The 27873-nt window shown below is 43.3% G+C and overlaps 1 protein-coding gene across 4 annotated transcripts; it reads left to right on the top strand.

Annotated features, from left to right (window-relative positions):
• The first annotated feature begins 348 nt into the window (after positions 1–348).
• On the top strand, positions 349–27873 carry LOC124691677. Of its 4 annotated transcripts, XR_006999079.1 has the most exons (22): positions 349–353; positions 14953–15825; positions 17410–17703; positions 17799–18041; positions 18166–18298; positions 18385–18524; positions 18613–19246; positions 19687–19751; positions 19831–19932; positions 20137–20279; positions 20760–20815; positions 21167–21816; positions 21917–22107; positions 22212–22506; positions 23903–24190; positions 24278–24387; positions 24843–25173; positions 25724–26128; positions 26484–26721; positions 26823–26863; positions 27268–27419; positions 27518–27873. XR_006999079.1 is itself a non-coding variant. In XM_047224953.1 (20 exons), the coding sequence occupies exons 1-19, from the start codon at positions 14443–14445 to the stop codon at positions 26846–26848; spliced, it is 5727 nt and encodes a 1908-aa protein (XP_047080909.1). In that variant the 5' UTR covers positions 14436–14442; the 3' UTR covers positions 26849–26863; positions 27151–27217. The 4 variants fall into 4 exon arrangements, 1 of the variants encoding a protein (XP_047080909.1); XR_006999077.1 differs by lacking the exon at positions 349–353 and having other exon boundaries at positions 14436–15825; XR_006999078.1 differs by lacking the exon at positions 349–353 and having other exon boundaries at positions 14436–15825; positions 27193–27419.

The following is a 27873-nucleotide window of genomic DNA, read 5'->3' as shown; positions in this document are numbered from 1 at the left end:
AAAGTCTAGATCAATTGAAGGGCGTAGGTACGTGGTGTGCGGGAGGGAACACAACAACACGGAGAAGTGGTGCGCACGCGAGCGCATCAACGAAGCGAAGACACGAGCGGCACCGGCTAATGGTCATGCTCGTCGCCGACGGTGGTCACGGCGGCGTGTTCGGACCCGGCGGAAAACAGGGCTACCAAGAAAGAAAGAAGCGGGGAAGAGGCTGGATCGAGATGGCTGCTCACCGAGAGGTTTACGGCGAAGGATTCGCCTCGGCTCGCGTGAAGACGTCGGGGAAGAAGATGGTCGTGGTGATCACCGTCGTGGACGCGGGTGGAGGTAGTCGACTCGGACGCTCCGGCTCCGTGTTCCGCACGGGCGGGGAAGGAGGAGACCTTGAAGAGTATCCCGGCATGGCGTTGAAGCTTGTGGCGACGTAGATCAAAGGCGGCGAGTTTCCCGTGCTCCCGTCCATGGCGGAGGTGTCCTCGGACGTGAAACAGCCGTCAGTTTCGTCAGTCGAGTGCGTCGGTGTGCGGTGATGGAAAGGGATGAGGAAGATGGGGAACAGGTGCGCTAGCTCACCAGGAAGTCGAGGGCAGTGTCCGTGGCGCCGGAAGATGGCCGTAGCGTTCGGAAATCTCGCCGGAGCGCGGCGGTCGGAGATGAAGACGGTGACCTTGACGTCGATTTGGAGGGGGTCCCGATGAAGCACTTGTATGTGGAGAACGAGGCGAGGGAGGCGAAGTTGCTGGTGCTCTCAGATCATGCAGGGGTGGCCGGAGGCCGGCGGATCGACAGCCGAGGTCGAGGTTGCCGCGATGGCGCTCGATGGGGTTTCTCCTCTCTCGGATTCGACTTGGGAGAGGGGAAAGAAGAGGGGAGCGAGTGGAGGCGAGATGGTGTTGGGCGGCTGTGGAGGGTGACCAAAAAATATCCGGAAGAGGCGATGCGGCACGGCACGCACGCGGCCTTGCGTGAGCCGGAGAGCCCATGCTCTCTTCGTGAGGAGGAGGACAAGCGAAAAGAAGATTAGCTTCGGTGGGTTCAAAATAAGGAAGTGGCCAGCTGGTTGTTCTCTCTTCTTCTCTTGTTGCTTCTTCATTTCTTTTCTTGCTGAATTCTTCCGAGACAAGAAGATGATGAGAAGAAGAGGTTTGACAGATTTGAAAAACTATATTTTGGTATTAGAATAATTTTGTGAAGTTCCAAATATTTGTTTTGGTATTTAGTTTTAATTAAAATAAGAAAGGAGAAGGGAGGGTTTAATATAAAACCATATGAGAGGAAGAAACAAAATAATTAGGGTTTATAAAATAATTTTTATTTATTAAAAACATGGATGATATGATGTATGATGTCATGATGATGCATAAAGAGAAAAAGAACAAACAAATCTATTGGGGGTATTACCCGGGGCCGTTACAATCGACACCACTAACAAGGAACCTCGCCCCGAGGTTCCACGCCATGGTACGAGGGAGAGAGGTGAACTATCGGGTCTTCAGGCGACGTGTCGATCTCCTCGACACCACTAACAAGAAATGTTGCTCCATGCTGAACGGTCGACACCTCTAACAAGAAGTCGTTGTTCCTGTGACGATGATGACTCCGAAGAAACAAAGCAAGGCGTAACAGTCACACGGATCCACCAATTCATCGTTACAAGAGCGAATAATAAGAGTAGCGGTATGGTGATCAGCCCATCCCGCACTCGAAGTATTACTCTGCATGTGAATAGGAGAATAGTATAACCAACTCCCGGAATTCAGATTGGCGATCTTGATAAACATGGTCGGCGAAGATTCCTCGGGCCCAAGCACAAGGACTTGAAGAAAGACCACAGAATCAAAGATGATGTCAAACGGAGAAGACGAAGATTAGCCGCCGGTGATGTTCTTCTGTCGGAAGGTCTTCAGAGATCGGTCCTATTAGGTTAAGGCAGAGATCATTCAACCCACGTCGGAACCTAAGACTCAGAGAAGCAGATAAGAGAAGATTCAAAACGCGCAAAGGTAAGAAGAGAAAGAATATAGATAAGGAGAAAAATCAGAGCTAATCAGATCTATCCAACGAATTTCGAAAATAGGTTTTGACACTCTAAACTCAACGACCGTTGGCGAGGCTATCCTACAGGCTGTACTAGTGGGGTACCGTCAAACCTGAGCTCTGATACCAACTTGTGACGACCCGGAACCGGTACCATGAGGATTTGAGCGATCCCGCCGAAATCCGCACGATATCGATCCAGAGACGCCCTCCGACACGACGTGCGCGACGAATCACACACGTGATGCCAGAGGAATTAACACGAGCGGTAACATTACAACAATATTACAATAGAGCCCACAAGAAACATATATTACAACAACGACTCCAACGAGTCAAGATACAAATATACAATACAAAGATCCAAGTCATACAGAAGATCGAATGCGTCCGAGTACGGACAAGATACAAATTGGACTAAGAGTCCTAAAGATAACCAGTGGCGTCCATAACTCTGCCCAGGCCAAGCCGGAAGGGTAATCTTGCTAACATCGTTATCTCGTACCTATTTGTCGAAAAGCGTGTTCCGGAAAAAGAGGAAGAAAAACAAGGGTAAGTACCAATGGCACGTGCTTGCGAGACAAGACCAGCTATGCTTGCTGGTGGGCGGTGTAAACTTCACCCGGCTATATGTGGAGTTTAGCGGCAGCAAAGCACTAACCAATAGAGACACGCTACAACTTCCGTCTAATAGAGAAGGTGAGAGAGCGCATAATCTAGCGAGTTCTATACTCCGCAAACAAAAATCCGGCCATTGCGATCCCCCTTAGCCAAGAGGTACTAACAAGGCACTCACACGAGTTGACAATTTTATATCCATTCCATTATAATAGGGCTAACTTACTATGCAAGTAATTAGCAAGTTATTAGCGAAAACATTAGGTGTAAGTTGTTCTATGATCGAGTTAAACGACTCCAAGTCGTCCATAACCGCGGACACGGCTTATCGATAAGATGTACACCCTGCAGGGGTTGCCCAAAGGTAACCATACGCATGCTCGACCCACTTACGACGAGTGGATGTCTCACAACAAGACCGTTCCCAGTTCAACAAGAAAGTCTAGGGGGCCACCCGACTAAGCTACCCGTAACGAAGTCCGGCCGTACTCCGAAGCGGACTCAGGGTTTGCGTTAACGGCTAGGCGTGCAAACCACACGCTTCGCTAAACGTTCCGCGGGGTAGATTACAGAATATAAACACCCGAAGGCAACAGGAAGTAAACACCAGAAGGCAACCGTATATAAACATGCATGCGCCAAATAAAACCAAGGTTGTGGCCCCCTTTTCAACTGACTTGAGAAAAGGTAATGGGTGAGGGGGGTCCCAATAATCGTCCCCACGCATGGGTAGAGCGCTCAATCTTGGAACAGATAACAAGAACTCGGGTCCTAGGGGACATTAGCAAGTCAAAGTTCCGATGCTTTCGCAAAGGGGCTCACGGATGCCTCTGCAATATTATTATCCCTTAGCAATTTTAGTTGTAGCAAAAGTTTTTATCATCATTTAAAAAAGGTAGTACATGTGTCAACATCCCAACAAGATATCCCGAACATTTCGAGATATCAACAGAAAACCCTAAACTCGCCTACGACTCGCAAAGCTGGCAAACAACAAACAATAGGTAGGGCGAGGAGGTGTATCTCGAAGATGTAGGTAACAGGTGGATAGGACACGTGACACAACATAATCGCAACATAAGGATAGCAATAAATCAAAAGAGCATGTAAAAGTAAAATAGGTGAAGGGGTGGGCTCGCCTGTGAAAAGCTGCAGAAGAACTTGTCGTATCTCACAACACCACTTCGCGATCCTATCCGGGAAGAAGCAAATGCTAGACAATCAACGGATGCAAGTCTTACTACTACGGATAAAGAAGATCCGAGCATGATCAAGATGATATGCATGACATGGCAAAGATGGTGCAATGCAATTATCCAAATTAAGCGGGATCGAAACCCGGACAAACAATTAGGGTTGAAGTTGCATTTTCTACCGACAAATTAAATGTTGATTAGCATGGCATAACATGGCATAGGTGATCTACTTCAATATTAATCGGAGCGAGGAACCGTAGCCGGTAATTCCCAAATACTCCGCGTTTAATTATTAGGTGCGATGCAAACTATATCGGAACCACATGATGCGGGATGCAAACAATTATATGGATGTCATATTCAGATTCTACACATTTTTCTAATTGAAATTCATATATAATACATTTGATTTTGAGCTATAGATTAGAAGATATATAATAAACATGTTACGTAATTGAAATAGAAGAAACATAAAAGACAGGAGAGAAACTGGAAGGTGATGCTTTATTTGTCTGCCAAAACTGAAGCGAAAAACAGATAGATCGTGGATAGGCGATACTGCCACGCTCGGGATGGATAGCTAGCAAGCTAAGCAGACAGGTAGGCAGCTAGATCAGATGGGTATACATGTGTGTGTGCTAGCTGAAAAGGGTGTAGAGGTGGTACATGTCTTTGTGTGTGTGGAGGCGCAGGTGGTGCATGTCTTTGTGTGTGTGGAGGCGTAGGAAACAAAACAACTAGTGATCAAAGGATTTACTGCCAGGGAACGAAGGCACGAAGCAGATGGACGCTGTCGCGCGCGTGACGGTGTGTGCCAGGGGACAGAGGAACAGTAACTGAATTAACTGAAGAAATCGACACTTGCTTACTGAACCTTGACAGTTGATGTCTGGATTTGAAAGACGGCAACAAAGTCCAGATCAATTCAAGGGCGTAGGTACGTGGTGTGCAGGAGGGAACACAACAACACGGAGAAGTGATGCGCACGCAGGCGCATCAACAGAAGCAGCACAGCAGCACCAGCTAATGGTCATGCTCGTCGCCGACGGTGGTCACAGCAGCGTGTTCGGACCCGGCCGGAAAACAGGGCTACCAAGAAAAGAAGCAGGGGAAGAGCTGGATCGAGATGGCTGCTCACCGAGAGGTTTCTGGCGAAGGGATTCGCCTCGGCTCGCGTGAAGACGTCGGGGAAGAAGATGGTCGTGGTGATCACCGTCGTGGACGCGGGTGGAGGTAGTCGACTCGGACGCTCCGGCTCTGTGTTCCGCACGGGCAGGGAAGGAGGAGACCTTGAAGAGTATCCTGGCATGGCGTTGAAGCTTGTGGCGACGTAGATCAAAGGCGGCGAGTTTCCCGTGCTCCCGTCCATGGCGGAGGTGTCCTCGGACAGAAACAGCCGTCAGTTTCGTCAGTCAAGTGCGTCGGTGTGCGGTGATGGAAAGGGATGAGGAAGATGGGGAACAAGTGCGCTAGCTCACCAGGAAGTCGAGGGCAGTGTCCGTGGCGCCGGAAGATGGCCGTAGCGTTCGGAAATCTCGCCGGAGCGCGGCGGCCGGAGATGAAGACGGTGACCTTGACGTCGATTTGGAGGGGGTCCCGACGAAGCACTTGTATGTGGAGAACGAGGAGAGGGAGGCGAAGCTGCTGGTGCTCTCAGATCATCTGGGGGTGGCCGGAGCTGGCGGATCGACAGCGAGGTCGAGGTTGCTGCGATGGCGCTCGATGGGGTTTCTCCTCTCTCGGATTCGACTTGGGAGAGGGGAAAGAAGAGGGGAGCAGGTGGAGGCAGATGGTGTTGGGCGGCTGTGGAGGGTGACCAAAAAATATCTGGAAGAGCTGATGCGGCACGGCACGCACGCAGCCTTGCGTGAGCCAGAGAGCCCATGCTCTCTTCGTGAGGAGGAGGACAACAAAAAAAGAAGATTAGCTTCGGTGGGTTCAAAATAAGGAAGTGGCCAGCTGGTTGTTCTCTCTTCTTCTCTTGCTGCTTCTTCATTTCTTTTCTTGCTGAATTCTTCCGAGACAAGAAGATGATGAGAAGAAGAGGTTTGACAGATTTGAAAAACTATATTTTGGTATTAGAATAATTTTGTGAAGTTCCAAATATTTGTTTTGGTATTTAGTTTTAATTAAAATAAGAAAGGAGAAGGGAGGGTTTAATATAAAACCATATGAGAGGAAGAAACAAAATAATTAGGGTTTATAAAATAATTTTTATTTATTAAAAACATGGATGATATGATGTATGATGTCATGATGATGCATAAAGAGAAAAAGAACAAACAAATCTATTGGGGGTATTTTGCTCTTAAACTTCTGCACAAAGAGAATCGTAATTACTAATTAGGTGTCTCGCTTTCTTGGCTAGCATGGCGAGGTTAAAAGAGTGAGAGTACATAAAATCCAGTCCTCCTTCTTTTTTGGAAAAGATGTTTTCACCATAGACACCATTGCATCCTTAAATTTTGATCAGCATCACCACACCCTAATTGCTAAATTATATATGTCATGGCTGTACACACTCCTTTTGGAAATTTGAGCATGGTCATGGCATAAACAAAAATTTATCGTGCCACCACTTCTAATAAAATCTCCTTCCATTTGTATTTCTCTCTCTTCACCCATTAATTTTCTGTAATATACTTCCTATAAAATGCACAACACAGTCGCTAAGGTTTGCACCTACTAGAGCAGGTAATCCTAAATAGTGTCCCCTTCGTTATCAATATACATATGTGCAAGCAAATGTCTTACCTTCGAAGAGTATTTGGGCCGGAAATGACATTAAAATTCGGGCCAAAAAGATAGTTTTTTAGGCAAGATGAAATGATTATTGACGTTTTTATGCTTATACTAAAACCTAATGATGTTGGGATGTTGCATTCTTCCTTTTTGAGAAGTGGGAAGCCATGAAACTGAAATCACTAAGAAAAGGTCGATCTTGACGAAGGTCCGTCTGGTGACACGTGGTGCATTGTGGCGTCAAGAAATTTTCGTTAAGTAGTTTCCCTGCTCGCCATTTATCGTAAAGGGAAGCAAATGAGAGATGAAGGGCGAGAGAGAATGGGAAGGTGGGTTTGTCTCAATTTTGCTCAGTGATGGAGCTTCAGCCCGACATGCACACTTCTCTAATTAATTAACTATATTGCTACCTTAAGTAAGCATTTGTTAGGAAAAATTAAGATTGAGATGGTCACACATTATTCATGCCTAGGCTTCGCATGTGGGCTAGCTCTGCCACTCACCGAGGGCATAAAAACCATGAAACCTAAACTGAATTGAAGCCAAAACAGAAATAACCGAAATCTCGGTTAGTTTCCCTATCACACGCTATTCTTAGCTTTCCATTTATACTAACTGAATTAAATTATACAATTGGATTTTTAGCCCGACCAACCGAACAAGACTGAACATACCGAATTGGGCAACTTACCATCAATTTGGGCATAATCCCATTGTTCCATTGAGGCCCAAGTGCGTTGAATGTTCCACAAATTGTTTGTTGTATGACTTTGGTCATTGATGAACATAGTGTGAAGCCTGCACAATAGAACATGTCCCTTGCAATCTTAGCTACCCCTTATCAGAGGCGGAGCTATGTACAAGTCGGGGGGGGGAGGGCACCGCCCCCCCCAACTTTTTAAGAATTATCGAAGGAATTTTTTTACAAGGCTTAGAAGAGATTATTTTGAGCATTTTGCCCCCCTAGATATGGATATTATATGTTTTGCCCCCTCATAATTCCTTGGCAAGCTCTGGCACTGCCCCTTGTTTTAATCGCTCACGAGCGATGCATCAGGGCCACAAGTGTCGCAGCCTCCCGAGCACCCCTCCACGATTAGCGCTCATATATCAACTTCTTGCGCAGTTGATGATTCTTGTGTTGATATAACAATTACTATGCGCTTTCTTTGGTGGTGCCTCTTTTTTATTTGGTTGTGCCTCCTATTTTCTTTAACCAAAACCAAAACCGAATCAGATTTATTGGTTAACTAGATCTTTAGTTTTCTAAATTTTTATGCCAATCTCGGTAAGCATTCTTAAAAATGATTTTTAAAAAAAAAATCCTAAAAAACAAATCGGAATCTATCTATATCTTTTATAAAGTAAAACCCCACTAAGAGGTCATTTAAGTTGTCTATCTTCACATGCAACATAGCCACATCATCAAGTAATCTCAGCCATACAATTCTCATCTTCATCCATCCATTTGGTTGTCTCCATCGTGACAAATGTTCATGCAGTCCGCACTATAAATTTTCCGTCTCATGAGTAAGAAAAAAAATACCACTATTTCAGTTTGGTTCATCTCCCTCTTCGATTTGACGTTACCATCCATTGATTGCAAACACCAATAAGTACCCACCGTGTCCCTTTCACTTCAAAACTCAAGTCTTATGTTAATCTCTCGCTCTTCGTATTCTTCCACCTCCAGTATATAAATTTCATGTAGACCTCCTTCTCGATTTGGCTAAGCCGATCACCTCTTAATCCCTTTTCACATAGTGTTGCATCAGAAAACCTACAAATCACTTTGCAGTAGCATCTGGCTGTTCGGCCAATTGTCTGAGTTCATTCCTCCAATTTCTGGGCTGATTTAACTTTCTGTTTGTGCGGACAGGTGCACTGAAAAAGTGAAGATAAGAGTTATCCTACCGTGGACCATTTTGGGAAGAATTGTGTTGAGGTAGAGAAGAAGCAAAACAGAGAGCATCTTCCTCCTCGCGTAGTCGCGTGTTCTCTTTTCATCTTATTTTCATCTTCTTTTCTACTTTATTCTACATCATGCAAGTAACAGGTATTCACTAATGATGGCAATTTTACCCACGGGTACGGGTACCCGCGGGTACCGTACCCGCATGGGCAAGGTATGTGTACACTTTTATGTTCATGGGTTGTACCCATACCCTGCCGGTGAAGTCATGGGCAGGGTCTGGATGTAGCCTTGTACACACGTATATACCCATACCCTGCCCGTTTATTGTTAAATTATTACGTGATACATCTACTTTTGTTGACTTATAAGTTAGAATATGAGAATGTGATTTTTGTACTATGTTAATTGTTATGTACTCACCTACATGTTATTGAATTGAGATAATTATTTTTTTAATTCAATTTTTATTGATAAATGCAAAAAAATCATTTTTTATGTACTCAACTTGTTATTTAACCTACCCACCGGGTATCCAATGGGTATGGGTAAATTTTTATACCCATGGGTACGGGTATGGGTAGAAGTTTGTACCCATTGACTATACGGGTATGGGTATGGTATTGCTCTACCTTGCCCATACCATGCCCATTGTCATCCTTAGTATTCACTCTGAAATGCAAACATGAAGGTCTAAAACTAGCGGTTGTAGTAGTCGACGCAAATGTGAAAATTAATTTTTATAACTCTATTTTCATTCATTTTTATTTCCGAAGCTAAATTTTATCATCTCTAACACTTTTAATTCCAGCTCTCATGTTAGTACAACTTCTGCGTGTTTGGAATCCATTATCTTGCAATTTCTGCTACGATAGTTTCAATCGTTATGAATATTCTTACTTACATACATCTTTCACCGTTATGAATATTCTCATCATCACTTATGAACTGTAATGACCCTTAATTGTTCAAATAAACAACAATCTTATGTCAATTAAATTTAACCCCTCGAATGCTTCACCAATTTAAATCTTACATAATTATATAGATAATTTAAAATTTCAAACAACGTAATTCCTTTTATTCACACAATATTTGTTAAAGAGATGCCCGCTGCAACGCGCAACATATCCTTCTAGCATCTCTTATAAAGTAAAATCCTACAAGAAGGACATTTAAGTTGTCTATCTCAACATGCAAGCTATCCACATCATCCATTCTATTAGCCATTCAATTATCCATGTCATTTCCGGAAATGTAATTTGGCTCCCGGGACTATCTACTCCCGTTTCCTAGACCAATGCATCTGTGCCAGGTGGAAGTGCGTGTGAGTATACTGCTGCGTATTGGACTTGGTATCTGAAATATTAAACAGTGTCACTAGCGCAGGGACGTTTCGGCAATGCCGGTACAGATTCTGGGTGGACGTCCTGGACCAACTTAGCTCGTTCAGTACCGCGTCTGCTCTCCGTCCTAATGACACACTTCCGGGTACCAAAGTGCTGCTAGTACTTCAGAAGGAGCTGCAACGGTTTCGTTAAGGACATCTTCAGCAAGTCGATGCAAAATAGACATTGGATCATTGTGTCTTTAACGATCAATTCTTAACCTAAATTTAGGATGCGAATGCGTCACCGCGGACACAGCCGCAAACACGGCAGTGATTGCGCGCGTGTCTGTGTCCTGCTCCTTAGGCCCGCCTGTCAGCGTCCCGTGCCCACTTCACCTTCTCCACGCAAAGTACTGGCAGGCGGCGTTGATGTGTCCTTCGCGCCGTGTTAGTGGTCCTCACTTCGGCTTCTATGCGCTATTGCTGGTGGGCGGTGTTTGGCTTCCGCGTCAGGCATTGAAGGGGAGGCGCACACCTATGCTTTTTGAGGCGAGTGACCGCGCCCATTTTCACCCATGCCATTGCCACCTCCCCCATGTTCACCTCCACAGACTATAGACCAAGCACTGCCATGGGCAAGTCCTAGCAGTTTTGGAGGATGAAGAACGACCACGAGGCGGGCTCGTCGCGCGGAAGCCCTCGGAAGGAGAGGGACCAGCCTTACGTCCCCGTTGACTATGATCGCAAGTTGTACGAGGAAGAGCACCCAGTGTCGTGGACGAACGTCAACCTGCCAGAGGTTGGCTGCTCACTCGCGGTGGGTGCGTGGAACGACAAGATCTATCGCTGCCGATTTCTCCTCCCTCCCAATCTATGGGGTAACCCATCTTTCACTCTAGATTCCTACAACTCAGACATGCTCGGCGCTTCAGGGTTTGACCTGCGGTGCAGAGCGGGGGCGACGTGGGCTACCCGAGCCATGGCTACGGCGGTGGCCACGACGACATTGACGAGGACGAAAATGGTGGTGGACCACCCGACCTGCCCATCGCCAACCCAGAGTTCCAGCTACTAGAGTGGGCCGAGGAGGTGGGCATCGAGGCGCAGGGCCTTGTCATCCAGCCGCGGGAGTCCGTGCGCCCTTACGGCGGGCCATTGACACCTGTAGTCACCCCTACACGTAGCCAAATAGTGTGTGCTACCACCTCCTCCTACACCAGGATCTATGCCGCCACCACTTGCGCCAGCAGCTGGAACTCCTCATAGCCATACTGGCCCTAGCCACGGGAGCTGCCAGTCTTCATCGACCTCAGTGATGACAAATAGGTGGCCATGATGTAAACCCTAGTTAGCTAGTGACATCCTTCGGTTCTATATTTTTTGTGTAAGTTTTTTCCCATTTATCTCCCCTATGTATATTACTTATTATTTAATATCGGAAAATATATTAGCGTTGGGCAACTGGGGCAGCCTCAATTTAAAAGGACAAGCACTTAGATTTCCCCATTTTTATTTCCGCCACCGACCCCAAGAAACCAAAACAGATACTTTTGGTATTCGTTCTGCATCGGGCCACTGCGTCGGGCCACTGGAGATGGCCTTGCTCTCCCAACACCAAATCCTCCTTCACCTGCAGTAAAATGTGCAAGAGGTTGCCATGACAGCTAATGCTTTGCGAATAAACATATTAGCGATGCCTGGTGAGGCCCCTACACCTGCTGAAGTAGCCGCTAGTCCCTCATAATCATCCGCTTCATTGACTGCATTTTTTGTCACAAATTTGCAGCATCAGATTACTAATTTGTGCACACCACACAACAGAAATCAAATGTGTTTTGCTGAAAATTTACATGCGTCCATGAGATTCCTACCCCCAGGCTAGATCATCCACCTACTGCGGTGACACCAGAAGCAAACCGAACTTTCTTCCGTGTGATTGGCATCAACTCGGGTGCCCCACCATTCCTTGAGCCGATGTAGCCTCCGGTATGTGTTATCCTCCATTGTCGGCACGTCATGTTCCTCGAGATCTGCCCCCACATCTGTAAACCAACACAAATTTTGGAACTACATTCCATGCATAGAAAATAATATTCCAAGCACACAAAATACATCATACATTTGGTAGGTACCCTAAATATATGCAGAACTCACCCGTGAACAATTGCGCACTACATCCCCCCGCCACATTGCAGTGGGCAGTGGTTGCCGAGAATGCAGCGCTTTTGATTGTATCACTTATCAGTTTCTCGACAGCAACGTCAACAACTGATGAAACACATTGCAGCAGGGTTTAGCATATGCATACATAGACGGATTATGTGTTAGTTTTAGTAGGACAAGTTTTCTCGGATCTTACTGTTCAAATGTAGAGCGTGTTACTTGTCTTGCGAAAATTTCTTCTGATGGAAGGCCTATAATTAATCAGTTCCATCATAACTGGAACCCCTGCAAGGACATTTCAAATTTTCATTTGTGTGCTCTGTCCATCCTATGTGACAATACAGCCATTCGCAAAAATATTTTCTAACTACAAAGCAGTATATTGTTAGTACTCCCTCCGTCTATAAATAGATGTCTCAACTTTGTCAAAATTTGAATATATCTAGACCCATTTTAGTATCTAGATACATTCAAATTTGTTCTAAGTTGAGACATCCTTTTATAGACGGAGGTTAGTACTAAACTTGACAGGCCTGAATCATTTTCTCAACACGAAAAATCATTTGATCTACATAGCACGATCCTGGGTTTTCACTGACTTCCTAGGTCTGCTAGCCTGTTTTCCATCTGATTGATAATTTCATTCTACCAAATTCACACTACAGGCCTACATCACACTAAGAGCATCTCCAGTCGCGTCCCCCAAACGATGTCCGGACGTCTGGACAAAAATTTCGTTTGGAAAAGGTCCCTTTTCTAGCCACGTCCCCCAAACGCGACCTCCAAACAAAAAGTAAGTGTAAAAGTTGTGTCCGGCGTCCCCGGTAGAGACTCTATACACAGAGGATGAGCGAGGGACGCCGGACAACATTTAGAGCACGTCCGGACCGAAGCGGCCTTTGGGGCACGCGACTGGGTCATTTTTTTGGCCGGTGTCCCCCAAATCCCTTTGTGGGACGCGACTGGAGATGCTCTAATCCACTCCATTATCAGCACACACAGTCTAGAAGTCATGTCCCAAGCTGTCACAGCGCAAAAAAGTTACGGCAACTTTTGAGAAGCAACATTTGACCTCTTGCTTCAGTCTTATTCACATTGCACTGCGCTGAGGCAATCAGCCTGCCATCACCATCTCCGTCGCCGGCAGCATCTACTGCATGCATGATGCCCGCCACAGATGCATCAGGTTCCAACGATCCGACATGGCTGCACGCACCATGTTCCGCCGCTGCATCACCGCTTGCGGAAGCATCGTTGGTGCCTTTATAGATTTTCCACAATGCAATGACAAACAGAAATCATCCCGCTCGCAATCCGGGACAAATTTGACATCCTCAGTTTCGAATCAGAGTAAATCTCATTCACTTACCGAAAGTCCATAGCCGTCGTTGGGGGAGTTGCCGCTAGCTGTCGCAGGTCAAAGATCCCACCACCGTTCGCCCAGTCGCCTGCACTGCGCGCCCACCGCCATGGTTGCCCAACCGCCGGGTGAGTCGCCGGAATCAAGAACGCGGAAAGGAATCGAATTGCTTCTGGAGCGCTGTGGCCTACTCCTGCCCTCCAAATCGTCTTTTCTGTCCAAGCCGTCCAGGTAAATCCTTTCAGATTTGTTCCGTGCGTCCAGCTCCTCCGAGGCAAACTCGCCGTCCCCCGGTCGTTACTGTATCGTGGGCCACGGGGTACGATCGTACGCTGGTCCATCAGCGTATGCCTGTTTTCCTGCAGTTTGCTTGTCAGAGTATTGACCTGGAACACCAATCTCCAACCACTTCACAATGGTCCAGATAACAGGAGCAAATGCACCCGAGAGCCAAAACTGCATGCCGTGTCATTTCCCACTAACATTCATTAATACTCTACATGCAAGTCACATTATCTATTTTTTAAGCTATCCAGTTATCCACATCATCAATTTTTAGCCGCCAACTACATAACCATTTTAAGTCAGTTTTTTTAAGTTAGCCTCTTGAATATTTACGCATCATGCATGTTCCTACAAATAATATCCTATTCCAATCAACTTATACCCTTTAGTTTTTTTTACAAAATAGAGTTATCGGAGAAATTCCCGCTGCAACGCGTGGAGCATCCTTCTAGCTTCCGTTAAAACGGAATGGCCACCCTATTGGTACCCGATGAAATCATTGAAACTTCAGGGAAAAAAATGTATAATTCGTAAAAAAAAGGAAAAAAAAAGTATAACGAGGCTTCGAGCTACCAACAGGGCTTATTAGACGGGCTAGGATGGCATGGGCTAAACTGGGCCGAGCTAGATTGGCGTGGTGCATCTGGAAGCCTTGCAAGGGCTGCATGTCCACTCGGCCCGTTTGGGCCCATCTGCCACCTGTAGACTCAGTGATAGAAACAAGGAGACCGTCAGGCCGAAGCATCCCAAGCTCGCTCGCTCGCACCACGGTACCTCGGCGAGACGGCGACCGCCCCCCATGCCGTCGTCGTCGCCGGCGATGGCACTCCAGCAGCACCCACCGCCGCCGCAGGAGCTCGACCTGGAGTCCTTCCTCCCGTCTTCTCCCACCTCATCCTCATCCTCAGCCTCCGACGCCGACCACCGCCGCGCCGTCGACGACCTGCTCCTCCTCCACTCCTCGTCGGACTCCGACTCCGACGAGCCAACACACAGCCCCAAAACCCTAGCCCGCACCAAAGCCCCGCCGCCGGCCCCTAAACCTTCCCCTCCCCCTTCCCCCGGGAGATCCACATCCGCCTCGCCGTCGCCGACGCTCTCCTCCCTGGTCTCGAGAACCTTCTCGAACAGCGCTGCGTCCTCGTCGAGGCAACTCCCGTCGCTCTTCCGGGGCGTCCGCCCCAGCCCCAAACCCGGCGCGGCCCTCGCTGCGGCCGCCGCCGCATCCCGCGCTGTCCTCACCCCGCACGCCGCGGCGATTAAGTCACGCCGCACCGCCTCCGCGCCCATCGAGAAGCTCCTCCACGAGGGCTCCGGCTCCGGCTCCGAAGCCTCCGAGGGGATCCCATCCGCTGGAAATTCGGAAGCAGAGGTAGTGGCAGAGAAGGTCAGTGAGGAAGTGGTTGCTAGGGTGACCGAGGAAAATGTCGGTGGAAGTAGTAGGACTGAAGAGTTGGAAGAGGGCAAGCATGTGGAGGTGGGGATTGAAGAGAACTCCAAGCCCTCGGAATCGGTGGAGGCAGGTGATGTTGATTCTGTTGCTGCCGAGAATGTCATTGAACCTGAGCAAGTTGAGGATGACAATTTGGCAGAAATCAATGCCGGGAGTCAAATTGGGCTTGTTGATGAGGAAAACTTTGATGAGGAAACAGGAGACGAATATTTAGTGGCATCTGATGAGATTGTGGATCAAGTTGAGGCTGTTTCCGAGGAGAAGACCGTTGATGAGCTGGAGTTTGATCGGTCTGACACTGATTCGGTAGAGCAAGTGGATTCGGAGAGCGTCATTGACAAGGTGATCGAAGAGAGGTTGGAGATCAGCAGGAAGGCTGAAAAAACTACGGAGAAGAAGCCCAAGGTGTCGATGAAACCATTGGAGTGGGCGGAGGAGCTCGAGAAGAGGCAGGCCTCGTTCGGGCAACATTGGGAGGAGGGAGCAGCAGCACAACCCATGCGCCTGGAGGGGATTGGAAAGGGCCAACCAGCAATTGGTTACATGCAGATTGAGGTGGACAACCCAATAACTCGTGCCATGGCCACCCCGTCATTTCGCAAGGACCATGGCTCTCCCCACGTGTTAGCAGCACATAGGAGCTACCTAGCGATGGGCATGTCCAATGGATCTGTTATTATCGTCCCAAGCAAATACTCCATCCATCAACCTGATGATACAGATGCAAAGGTTAGTCCTTGCCTCCTTGGTGCTGGTGTGCATATTGTTTGTGTGGTTTAATACTCCCTCTGCCCCATTAAACATGTCTTAACTTTGAATGTATCTAGACAGTATTTAGTGTATCTAGATGCATCCAAATTTAGACAAAGTTAAGACACCTTTCATGGGAAGGGAGGGAGTACTACATATGGTACATTGGTATGTTTCAGATGTTGGACCTCAAGATTATTCAACATTATATGGTGGTATAGACTTGTACGCATCTCACACAATTAAGTTACTCTGGGTTCAGTTTAAAGCAAATAATGATCTAACTTGGCACACAAACACGTGAATTCCCCATTACTGCCCTAGTGTACCAAACGTCAATACAAATTTAGTATTTAGGTAGAATTTTAAAAACATATAAAATCTCAGACATAGAGTAGAAACTAGGGCATATATAGTAATACTTCCATGAGGAATCTGCCCAAGTGATCATTTGACATCTGTGCCCCATTAACATGACCGGAGTTACAATTTCTACTATGCTATGCATCAGTGGCAGTGAGACATAATCTGCACAGTCGTGCTTGTTATATTTGATATTCCATCTGGTCGTATAATAGGAAATAATGAAGAAATCTCTAAATGCAGTACAAAATAAGAACACAAATAACTCATCTGAATGCAGTACTCATTCCTGCCAAATCTACGTGTTTTACAGTATTGCCAGAATCAGAAGTTGTCCCTGTGGGTTTATGTACACACTAAAAAAATTGTTCGATATATTCTTTGTTCTCATACTTCCATCTAAAGTTCACTAAGGCAAGGCTGTGGAGTATAGGCCCAACAGTATCACGTTTTCCTTCACATTGTTTGAGAATGAGGCCCAACTATAGTCTTTAGCAGTTGATGGCAACAAGAGAAGATAAGGGTTACCTATTTTTGTTAGATGGGTTCAGCCATCAAGTATTCATATAATAATAATTTTTAAAGCAACTATTCTTTGTGCCAGAATCGAATAACACTAACTTTGATTTATTTACCATAGTTTCAATTTAAAAAGCCAATTGATTGTGTGCCACACCATACATACATGTTAGGAATAATTAAGCTCAACCTGATGTCTTGAAGATGATTATGTACATCTGTATGTTCTTTGAACTGGAAGAAACTGTTCTTTTTTGTATGTTTAGCTCATCCAAATCATCAAGGAACCTTTGACCTTTTGTTCCACAGTTTCTCAATAATGTCTGCACAATTGATCCTTATTTTCTCTTCTTGCTTGCTGGTTGAAATTATTGTTTTGCCAACATAGTGCATGAACTCGAAGATCAGCGAGGTTGGTGTTTGCCGCACATTTCATGTGTTTGTCAATCATGTAATAAACCCAGTGGCTGCGCATATACCCTATTAGTCTTATAGACCAGTAGCCAGATGCTATTCAAAATCTTGTTGGATTAACTCAAATATGGAAAATAGTAAAACTGGTTGGCTGAATGTTATGATTTAAAAATGAGGTCTGCTGCCCTAGATTAGTGTTTCTGAAGTCCTACAGGTTACATGTCCCTTTGATCTTCTGGTCTATAAAGACTTCTTTCATAATTGCAGATGCTGTTCTTTTGGAATCAAGGTGAGAAAACTCAATCACCAGTGACTGCCATGTGCTTTAACCCGCAAGGGGATCTTCTGCTAGTAGGATATGGTGATGGCCATATGACAATTTGGGATGTACAGAAGGCTACTGCAGCAAAAGTCATATATGGCGAGCATACAGCACCTGTAGTGCATGTTTGTTTTATCCGCCAATCTAAAGCCATCACTGGAGATTCAAAAGGGCATGTTCTTTTGCACACATTCTCGATCATCCCCGTCATTAATCGCTTGACTATCAAGGGAACCCAGGTATGAAGAAACATCATCCTTTCCAATGTGCACATATTAACTCACTTGATCCCCAGTTATGTCTGGTCTAACAAAACTTAGTTACACTTTGCCAGCGCCTTTTTGACGGAAATGGTGGAATGGTGCACTCAGCCTGTCCTCTTCTAGCGGATGAATCCTTTGGTTCTACCAACTCATCTGCCCAGGGCAACCTAACAACTTCCTCGGGTGGTGGTCTTGGGAGCATGATGGGAGGTGTAGTTGGAGGAGATTCTGGATGGAAGTTTTTCAACGAAGGTTCTTCTCCAATGGAGGATGGTGTTACAGTCTTGTTCAATATGCATCAACATGCTCTTGTGGTACAGATGATATATTTAAGTTTGGAAACATTATATATACATGTTTTACGATCTGTTATCTTGTGAACTCATAATTACCAGAATCTTTGTTCTGATTTATGATGTTCCATGCTTCACCTACTAGGTTAGACTCCGTACCAACATTGATCACGTTGACCATATTGAGACCTTCTCTAGACCAGAAGGAGCACGAGAAGGGTCAATTTCTTATGCTGCATGGAAATGGACATCATCCTTGGGTGATTCGTCGCCAGTCGGTAAGATTAGACTAAGCTTATACATTGACAATGACTGATAGTTCCTTATATTGTGATTTCATGGACTAAAGATGACAACACTATAGATGAAGAACGAGTATCATGGCTTGCGCTTGCATGGGACCGTCAAGTGCAAGTTGCAAAATATGTGAAATCAAAGATGATCAAACATAAGGAATGGAAGCTTGATAGTGCAGCCATTGGTGTTGCCTGGTTAAATGATCAGGCATACAAAACTCTCCACTTTTGGTTATTCATTCTGTTTATGTTCTCTTCCCAGTGTAAAATTAAAATTCTTTTTTTTTCCCATTCAGATGTTAGCTGTCCTTAATCTGAGAGGGCAGCTTTGTTTGTTCTCAAAAGATGGCAGTGAGCTTCGCAGGACTATCTTTGTTCTTGATGGTTTTATCTTTGATGACAGCATACTGTTCCATACACATTTTTTGAACAAGTTTGGTATTCCTGAAAGGCATTTTAATAACTCAGTAGCAGTAAGAGGTGCTACAGTATATATTCTTGGCCCAAGCTTTCTTACAGTTTCGCGACTTCTTCCATGGAAAGAGCGGATTGAAGCACTAAAGAGGGCTGGTGATTGGATGGGTGCACTGGACATGGCAATGAAGCTTTATGACGGTCATACACAGGGTGTTGTTGATCTCCCGAGAACAGTTGATTCTATAAGAGAAGCCATAATGCCATATTTAGTAGAGTTGCTGCTGTCATATATAGGTTATGTCTTCGAGTATATCTCAATTGCATTGTCAAACCATACTGGAAAAGGGGAAGCAACAGATGGCCTGATAGACGCTGATAGATCCCTGCTGACACAGAGAGAGGAACAGTATGCTCGTGTAGGAGGGGTTGCAGTTGAGTATTGTGTTCACATTGGAAGGAATGACATCCTATTTGATACAGTATTTTCGAAGTTTGTTGCTGCACAAAGTGGAGGTAGGCTTGTTTTAAACTCATAAGGGCTAGCAACCTATCTATCTTAATTAACTCTAATGTTTGCTTTGTTCATGCTTGTAATTGCTGCAATCCCCCCTTCTGTGTTTAATACAACTCTAGATCAATCCTTGATGCATCCTGTGATCTCTTTTGGTGGATCCTTTAGTGGGTTCTAGTGTTTGCATGGCCAAGCACTATCCGTTTCTTCTGCTGCTTTGATTCCCATCTTATTTGCAATAATTTTACTTGCACTTTTGAAGATTTCATAGCCTTTTTTAAGTAAGATTCCAGAGGATTATTTATATTAATTTGCAAGTGGAGCAATATGGGAACGTACTGCATATTTCAAGTTATCTGTTTGCTGATTAGAATATGCACCTGCATTTCTGTTACTAAATTGTCACTATATCTTGAAAAGGCTGACATGACATGAATAACAGGCATGTTTCTGGAGGTACTGGAGCCATATATACTGAAAGATATGCTTGGTTCTTTACCCCCTGAGGTGAATAACATGGAGGATTTTGTAGTGTTAGCTCATATATTTGCAAGCGATTATACATTTATGCCCATCTGATTTGCAGATCATGCAAGCTCTTGTTGAACATTACAGTGGCAAAGGATGGTTGCAGCGAGTCGAACAATGCATTCTTCATATGGATATTTCTTCACTGGATTTTAATCAGGTATACATAAAAGTTGCATCTAAGTAGTGTAAGAAGTGCATATGTAGAACTATCTCAGACATGTTTGATGCTTCACATTCATTGGACAAAAAAATAACTTACTTGAGAATTTGTTTTCAGTCTCTTGTACCATTTTTGTAGTTTGGGCTAATGTGTTTTACAGTTATACATCCACATGATTTGTTATTGTTGTTCTGTGTGCAGGTAGTCAGACTGTGTCGTGAACATGGGTTATATGGTGCTCTTATTTATTTATTTAACCAAGGCTTGAATGATTTTCGTACACCTCTAGAGGAACTTCTATCTGTTATCCAGAGCGTTGCTAGAAAAGATGCTACTGCTACTTGGTATGTCATATTTTTGCCAGTAAGAGTTGTATTGAACTTGCCCATGACCACCTTGCTCATTGATGAGACAATGCTACACATTATGTTCTCATGTTGTTGATATGTGAACTGAGCACAATTTTGTTATTCTGAAGTTCCCGATTAAATGTCTGTTCTGGTAAATTGAATTAGTCAGAATCTGATAATTTTCTTAGCGTTACTTAACTGAATATTGTTGCAATTTACATGAATCTTCATTTGGAATGCACCTTGATCCCTGGGATTTCTCTCTGACATGCATGAGTGTGAACAAAAATGCTGATACTATGCAAAAGAGTTCCCATGCTTTCAAAGGAAGTAGACAAGAACCACATTAGTACTTGGTTAGACTTGCTTGATTTTCCTAGTGGCCTAGTGTTGTATACAAATTGGTCTTCCTTAAGAATATTATACCTGTGCTATATAGAAGGCCAGTGTCTTACCATATTTTCACTGAAACAGCTACAGAATGCTTGTTTATCTGAAGTATTGCTTCCAAGGCCTAGCATTTCCTCCAGGTTAGTAGATGTATCATTCATGGCAATTTTTTAATTATTTCATTAATTCAATGCCAGGTTAGTGTTGACCATTGACTATGTTTTTCGTGTGCTGTTGGGCTTTTTGCGGGCTTAGAACCTTCTAAATTTGAATTGTGTTAGTAGTAATGCTATGCGCTTAAATTGATTTCTAAAATTGGAGACTTCAGATTTACTATAAGGTGTTGGTACTGTGTCATTTTCATGGGAACATCTGCACACATCCAGCAGGATTTTCTTCAAAACCAGGAATACATATGAACTTGCTAGATATGATGCTCTTATGAGATGATTAAACTCCATGAGATATTATCACATGCTCTATTTTTGCAGGGCATGGAATAATTCCCCGAGGCCGTCTTCATTCAGTGAGAAAAGAACTTCTGGAATTCATGCTTGAGGAATCTAAAATGCTCACTTCTGAAATATGTAAGGGGTTCAGTTCTTCTTGTGGGAAATGCCCAAACATATGCTATCTACTATGGATGGATACGGAAGCTACTTTGGAAGTTGTCAAGTGTGCTTTTGAGCAAGAGAGTTTTGAGCATACTTCTGGCACTCTTGATACATCTGTGTCCAAGGACGAGGATAATAATAATATTGGAAGCCCAGATAGTCAAAATGTTTTGTTACAAAGTGTAGTTGACATCATCGTTCATATTGTTGGTTTAGAAAATGAGGCGATCCATTCCATTGTTGTGGGCACTGCTGAGTCAGAAGAATCAGAACTTTGGCCTTCAGTGAATGACTTTGGTTACATAATTGAATTTGTGTCCTGTTTTGTTTCCCGTAAAAGGGCAAATGCATCTCAAAGAGTTCTTAAGCACATTCTTAAATACCTTTCATCATCCAGTACTCCATCATATGACGATAACAAGATGCTAAGTCAGAAAGAAGTTCTTCAGCTCTTCAATGTGGTTCCTCAAACTGACTGGAATTCTGATTATGTGTTGCATCTCTGTTTAGAAGCCACTTTTCACCAGGTTTGTCACTACTACCTCCTGCAAGTTCACCTCATGATATAGCACTGCTGCTCAAAAATATCTTTCAACCTATGACTGTAACGCTGTTGTAACTATACAGGCCTGTGGCATGATATATACAGCCAGAAATCAACATTTGGCTGCTTTAGATAGTTACATGAAGGATACAGTGGAACCATACCACGCTTTTGTCTTCATCAACAAAAAGTTACTTCAATTGGCAGGTGATGAAGCTTTGGCATTTCGTTCCACAGTAATATCCCGTTTTTCTGAGCTAGTCAATCTAAGCAGGTGAGGTTGTTAATTACTGTTTTGACTAGTATATTCTTCCCCTTGTTTTTTTGCTTGCTTGCCTGAATGTGCTCAGTTTCTCTCCTATGCCCTAATTTTCTTAGGGAGTGTGCATTTGTCTTGGTGATTGATCATTTTCACGATGAGATCCAGCAAATATTGTCAGAGCTTCATTCTGATCACCGCAGCCTCTTTCTTTTCTTGAAAACTGCAATTGAAGTACACTTGTCAGGAAAACTTGACTTGAGTGAACTTACTGCCAGAAACTATCAAACTGTTGAACGTCGCTACTTTTCTGGCGAACTTGAAGATTATCTGCATAGATTATCAAATCTACCGAAGTTGTTTGACCGCAATCCTGTTTCTATGACTGATGAGTTAGTTGAACTCTATCTGGAGGTAAGTGTATCGACATTTTTTTTTAGCATCAGTATGTTTGATTGTAGCTTTTTAAATTTTGACCATAAAGATATACCCTTGGTTGGAGCCTTTAGCTACCAGTGTAGACTATTAGTAGAGCCTGTGACTACTATGGGAGTATTTGGATCTTCGGCTAGAACCGTAATAGCCTGCTTGGGTAGGATATGCGTTTGGAAGCAGTAAAAAATCCTTGCTTTTAGGGGCAAGATAGCCTCGGCTCAGCAAGGCGAGCCAAATTGGCTAGCTCTCATCGGCAAGAACAAATGAAAAAAAAAATCTGCACGCCTCCTAAAATAAATGGTGGGTTCACTAAACAGGACAACTACCGGTCAAAAACATGCGCATAGCTAGGAGCAAGGCAATAGAACCAAACGTGCTGCTTTGCCCATGTAAACATAGCTCGGGTGAGCTACCTGTGCCTTGTCAGGCTAGGCGAGTCAAGCAAGATAACCAAACGTACCCAATGTTTCCACAAAAAGTTGTACTGAGAGAACACGCTACTGATTATGAAGGCCAAAGTTTGTAGCTATATTGAAAATCGGTTGCCACAAGCATCCTAGCACCTAGCACTTGTTTGGACCTTGTTCATTATATTGCACAAAGTTTTCTTATTAGTAGTATAAGCCATCGGCAGTTAGTAGAACTATGAATTGATATCATGATGGTACCAAGCAATTTTCCTTGTAAATAAGATACAATCATCAGGTACTTCATATGGACTCTGAATGCTGATGGTATCATTGTACCCTTGTAGATTTGTGTTTGGCTGGTCTTGGGAGTAGTCATGTAGCTCAGGTCTAGGGTTTTTTTTTTTTTTTTTTTTTTTTTTTTTTTGACCGGAAAACAGTAGGAGAGGCTCCTACTGGTATTTCATTAATCAAACACAGAGCTTTACATGAGAAGGTGCGGACACCTTTTTACAAAAGATTAAAGAAAGAAAAATTAGATTGTATCTACAAGACTGAAAATGGATTCTACCAGGTTTTGAGGAACCTCAGGTCTTGGGAGTAGTCATGTAGCTCAGGTCTAGGGTTGATTGTCAATTTGATTGTTGGTTACAACTTGAGAGTCCTGGTGAGATATTGTGGTTGGAAAACCTGGAGGACCTTTTGTTTTCCTCGAGAGCATATTTGTAGGCAGTGACGGAACATGAATGATTCCTGGTCTATGCTATTGCACTGGGATTAGTTCTTTTTTTTTTGAGCTTAGCTTAGTTTATATTTAAGACTGTTCATGAGATCAATAGTTTATGTTAATTGACTAAAGTGATAAATAACTTTATGTAAATAGTTAGATTGAACTTTTTCTAGTGGTAGCACATGATTTTTTGAGGTTGTCATCCTTTTTTGTTAATCAAATAAACTTTCTCGTACAGCTTTTGTGTCAGTACGAATCAAGGTCAGTTCTGAAGTTTCTGGAGACTTTCGATAGCTATAGATTGGAGAAGTGTTTGCATCTTTGTCTACATTATGGAGTTACAGATGCTGCTGCATTTTTGCAAGAGAGGGTTGGTGATGTTGGTAGTGCACTGGCACTTGTTCTAGCTGGACTCGATGACAAAATCAGCTACTTTGTTGCTTCGGTGGAAAATCTGTTCTCCCCGATATCTTCAAAAAGTATCTCTGGAATTGAGAAACCAGAAACTGTTCTAAAAATGAGTGAGGTTCGTTTTCTTGCTCATATTGAAATACTAACCTAGATTTGTATCCTATTTTGTATAGCTGGTAAAATATTCAATGTTCTCATTAAGGCTCATCCGGTGCTTGATGTGCTACATTCCTCCATTGGATTGTGCCAAAGGAATTCACAGCGCCTAGACCCAGAGGAGTCTCAGCTACTTTGGTTTCAACTGCTTGACTCGTAAGTTGTGCTAATATATACTTTCTTACAATTTAAAGCCACATAGGCAGTAGGGTTGACAACAAAGTGTTGATTACACACATTCTCTATAAGACTATATAACATACCTATTTATGTATGTAACTGTATAAGACTATATAACATACCTGTTTATGTATGTAAATGTAGTATATAAGTTTATAATCGATGACTTTCTCCATGTTTGAGGTTTTAGACACAAAATCCACCAGGCAAGGCCGGAAATATTATGTCTTCATAGATTACTCATTAGATTTATGAAATACTATCTAGGAATGTATGATCAACATATATGCTATAGCTGTAGAGTAGTGTAAAGTATTTCCAATACAGTTAGCAAGTGTCACGTTTATAGCTTTGTTGAGACCATATCAATATACCCAACGTCTATGCTGGTAGACACAATTTCTACTAATGCTGTTATGGTTTTGATGCAGCTTCTCGGATCCACTGAAAAAGTTATATGGAAACAAAGTTGTAAATGGAAAAGGTTCTTGGCCTGAGGGGCGTGAAACGACAAATGGACATCCAACAGGCAAAGGATTCTCACAACAAATAGTGAATTCAAGTAACCAAAGGTGTTTGAATACTTTGCGGAGAGTATTCTCACAATTCGTTGGAGAGATAATCGAGGCAATGGCTGGGTATATACCCCTACCAGCAATTATGGCAAAGCTATTATCTGACAATGGGAGTCAAGAGTTTGGTGACTTTAAACTTGTCATACATAGAATGCTGTCTATGTATCTTTATGAAAAACGAATACTGGTACATACATATTGATTATCTTTTCTTTGCCATTTACTTCGTAAGTATAGCATATGTGCACCAATCATTCGGAAAATAGGCCATTATTTAATAACATAAAAAAATCGCATACTCCATTGCAATAGAGCAGAGTTTGAGAAAAATGCTCCATGTTCCATATCTATGTGACATTTAGTTGAATTAACTTGTAAGTTATAACCCTTTCCTGGAAGCTTTGCAATGCTTTAGACTAATTAAAACAAACCCGAGGCTTTTAATAGTACACTTGATAGCAAAATTCATGAACCAAGTAACTTATACGCTTTATGGATCAACTAACATACTTCTGCTGATCTGACTAATGTTCAGACAGTAATATCTTGAACCAATCTTTTAACCTGTTTAATTAAATGTTAGTTATTCAGAATTTACTTGCAATGCTTTGTACACTATATGGAAGATCAGTTAACTACGCTGAAATGAGAGCATCACTTTTTTTGGGCATTCTTTTCTGTATTTTATGAAATCGATAAAAATCGAGCTTCTCTGACACAATAGCGCCTGCTTGCAGGAAACAGCCAAGTCAGTTATTGAGGATGATTCATTCTATAGCTTGAGCTTATTAAAGAGAGGGGTTTGTCACGGATTTGCTCCACAGACTTTTGTCTGCTGTGTATGCAACTGCTCACTTTCTAAAGAAGATGCTATTTCAGCAGTTCGAGTATTCAGTTGTGGACATGCAACACATCTTCACTGTGAGTCTGAGCAAAGCAAATCATCCAACAAGGATTCCAAAGATGGATGTCCAATTTGTCTCTCGATGAGTAACACACAAACCCAGAACAAATCACCTATAATATCTGAGAATGGGCTACCCAAGTATCCTGTGGTTGAAAATGAAGTATCGTATGGCATCCATCATAATCATGAGTCAGAACATGTTGAAAAATCTCGTGGGATTCAGCAGATGTCACGGGTAGGAATATCTTGAGATAGTCTCATTGGTTCTTTTTTTTCTGCTAGTATATTTATTTTTTCTTATTATGACCGGACGCTATCCAAAAAGTTGACTTGTGTGATATTTGGAAGCCCTAATCCACTTATAACCTTGTGCTATCTCTGTTGTTATGAATATGACAGTAGCTGTGTACTTGGTCATGCTATTGTTCTTGTATAGCACATGTGCACGTATCATATTGGCCTTTGGCCAATGCTATTGAACCTGTGTGCATTCTAACACTAAATTTATAGTTCTAAATGGCGATAAAACAGATATGTCCTATACTTCTGTAATACCTGCTAAAGATTTTGCCATGATATTTCCTTTGCAGTTTGAGATGCTGAATAATCTTCAGAAAGCACAGAAGTCTTTTCATATTGAAACTGTACCTCCATTGAAACTTTCTCCACCAGCCATATATCATGAAAAGATACAGAAGAGAGTGAGTTTGGTGGGAGAATCCAGCAGGCATTCTGTTAGAAGTGAAAAACAACAGAAAATATGGCAGATGAAGGAGCCAAAATCAAAGAAATCAGGGAATTGGCTTCCGCCAAAGTCAAGCATATTCAGTGAGTCAATTCTGTAGATTGACTGAATAAACAATAGCATCACAGTATCGATCTTATTTTGGATTCTTATTTCTCTATTTACCTTCTGAAACCTTCTGCAGGTTCTGACAAGAACCAAGTGCGGTAGACTAATGATTGCACGGTATGTAGCTCAATGATATATATATGTACTGGTTATTTTGTCGGCATGGTGTTTGTCTTCTTCTGTCATCTATGAGATCGTTACTGACATTGACCTTCGACAAAATATGCATTGGCATTGTTAACTAAGGACTTGTTTGTGTTAAACTTGCATGAACAACAGAATAGCTAAGATTGTACTTTGAAACCAATGGAGAATGCAAAAGAAAGCATGCACATTTAAGCTTTAAAACTGTTTCCAAACAATGAGGTTCTCACATAGACGTGTTTAATTTTATTAACATTCAGTGACTGTAAGGTTGACTATACAATGAGGTTCTCATCGTACAGGTGAGAAGTGTGCACTATTCCCAGATTGATTTGCTTCAAGAATGAAGCACTGAACACCCTCCTTGTTCTGTGCAGCAACCAGACTCTTCCTCTCCACAATGGCTGTCGAAAGCTCCACAAAATTTACCAATGTGCTTGAGCTGTTTGGCATCACAAAATTCCCATCTTGGTGATGCATCCAAGTGGTTTGGACTAGTATGATTCTTCTCACGATTTGATGTTCGAAGGTGAGGAGGATTCCTTTTGTTTCTGTTGGTTATTGTACTTTCTTCTTAAGTTCTGCCATCCATTTGTTTCATTATGTTTCTGTTGGCTTTATTGTTAGATTGCTTTGAGCAACGGGAAGAATCATAAAGGAAGCGAGATGATACATGCGACCCCATGACTGTAAAGGCTGTAAATTAGAAGACTGATAAGAAACAATTTTTTTGAAGCAGGAGCATACGGTTGACTAACATGGTCCACACACCAGTTAATTGTAGATGACTTGGTTCATTCGTTGTAACGCAGGGATGTATAGTTGCTAGTTGGTACAGAGTGATAGTTTGATAGATCCAACTGATGTACAGAGGCCCGTTATGCAATTCATTGTAAAACATGTTTCGTTAGAAGCTGTTGTAAAATATTCAGATGCTCAGACGTAACCAATATTTCCTGCGAAAGAAATAGTTCTAATCTAAA

Source organism: Lolium rigidum, chromosome 2 (assembly GCF_022539505.1).
Source record: "Lolium rigidum isolate FL_2022 chromosome 2, APGP_CSIRO_Lrig_0.1, whole genome shotgun sequence".
Lineage (NCBI taxonomy): Eukaryota > Viridiplantae > Streptophyta > Magnoliopsida > Poales > Poaceae > Lolium > Lolium rigidum.
The sequence above is the reverse complement of the archived record's forward strand: the minus strand, read 5'-3'. Positions and strand labels throughout refer to the sequence as shown.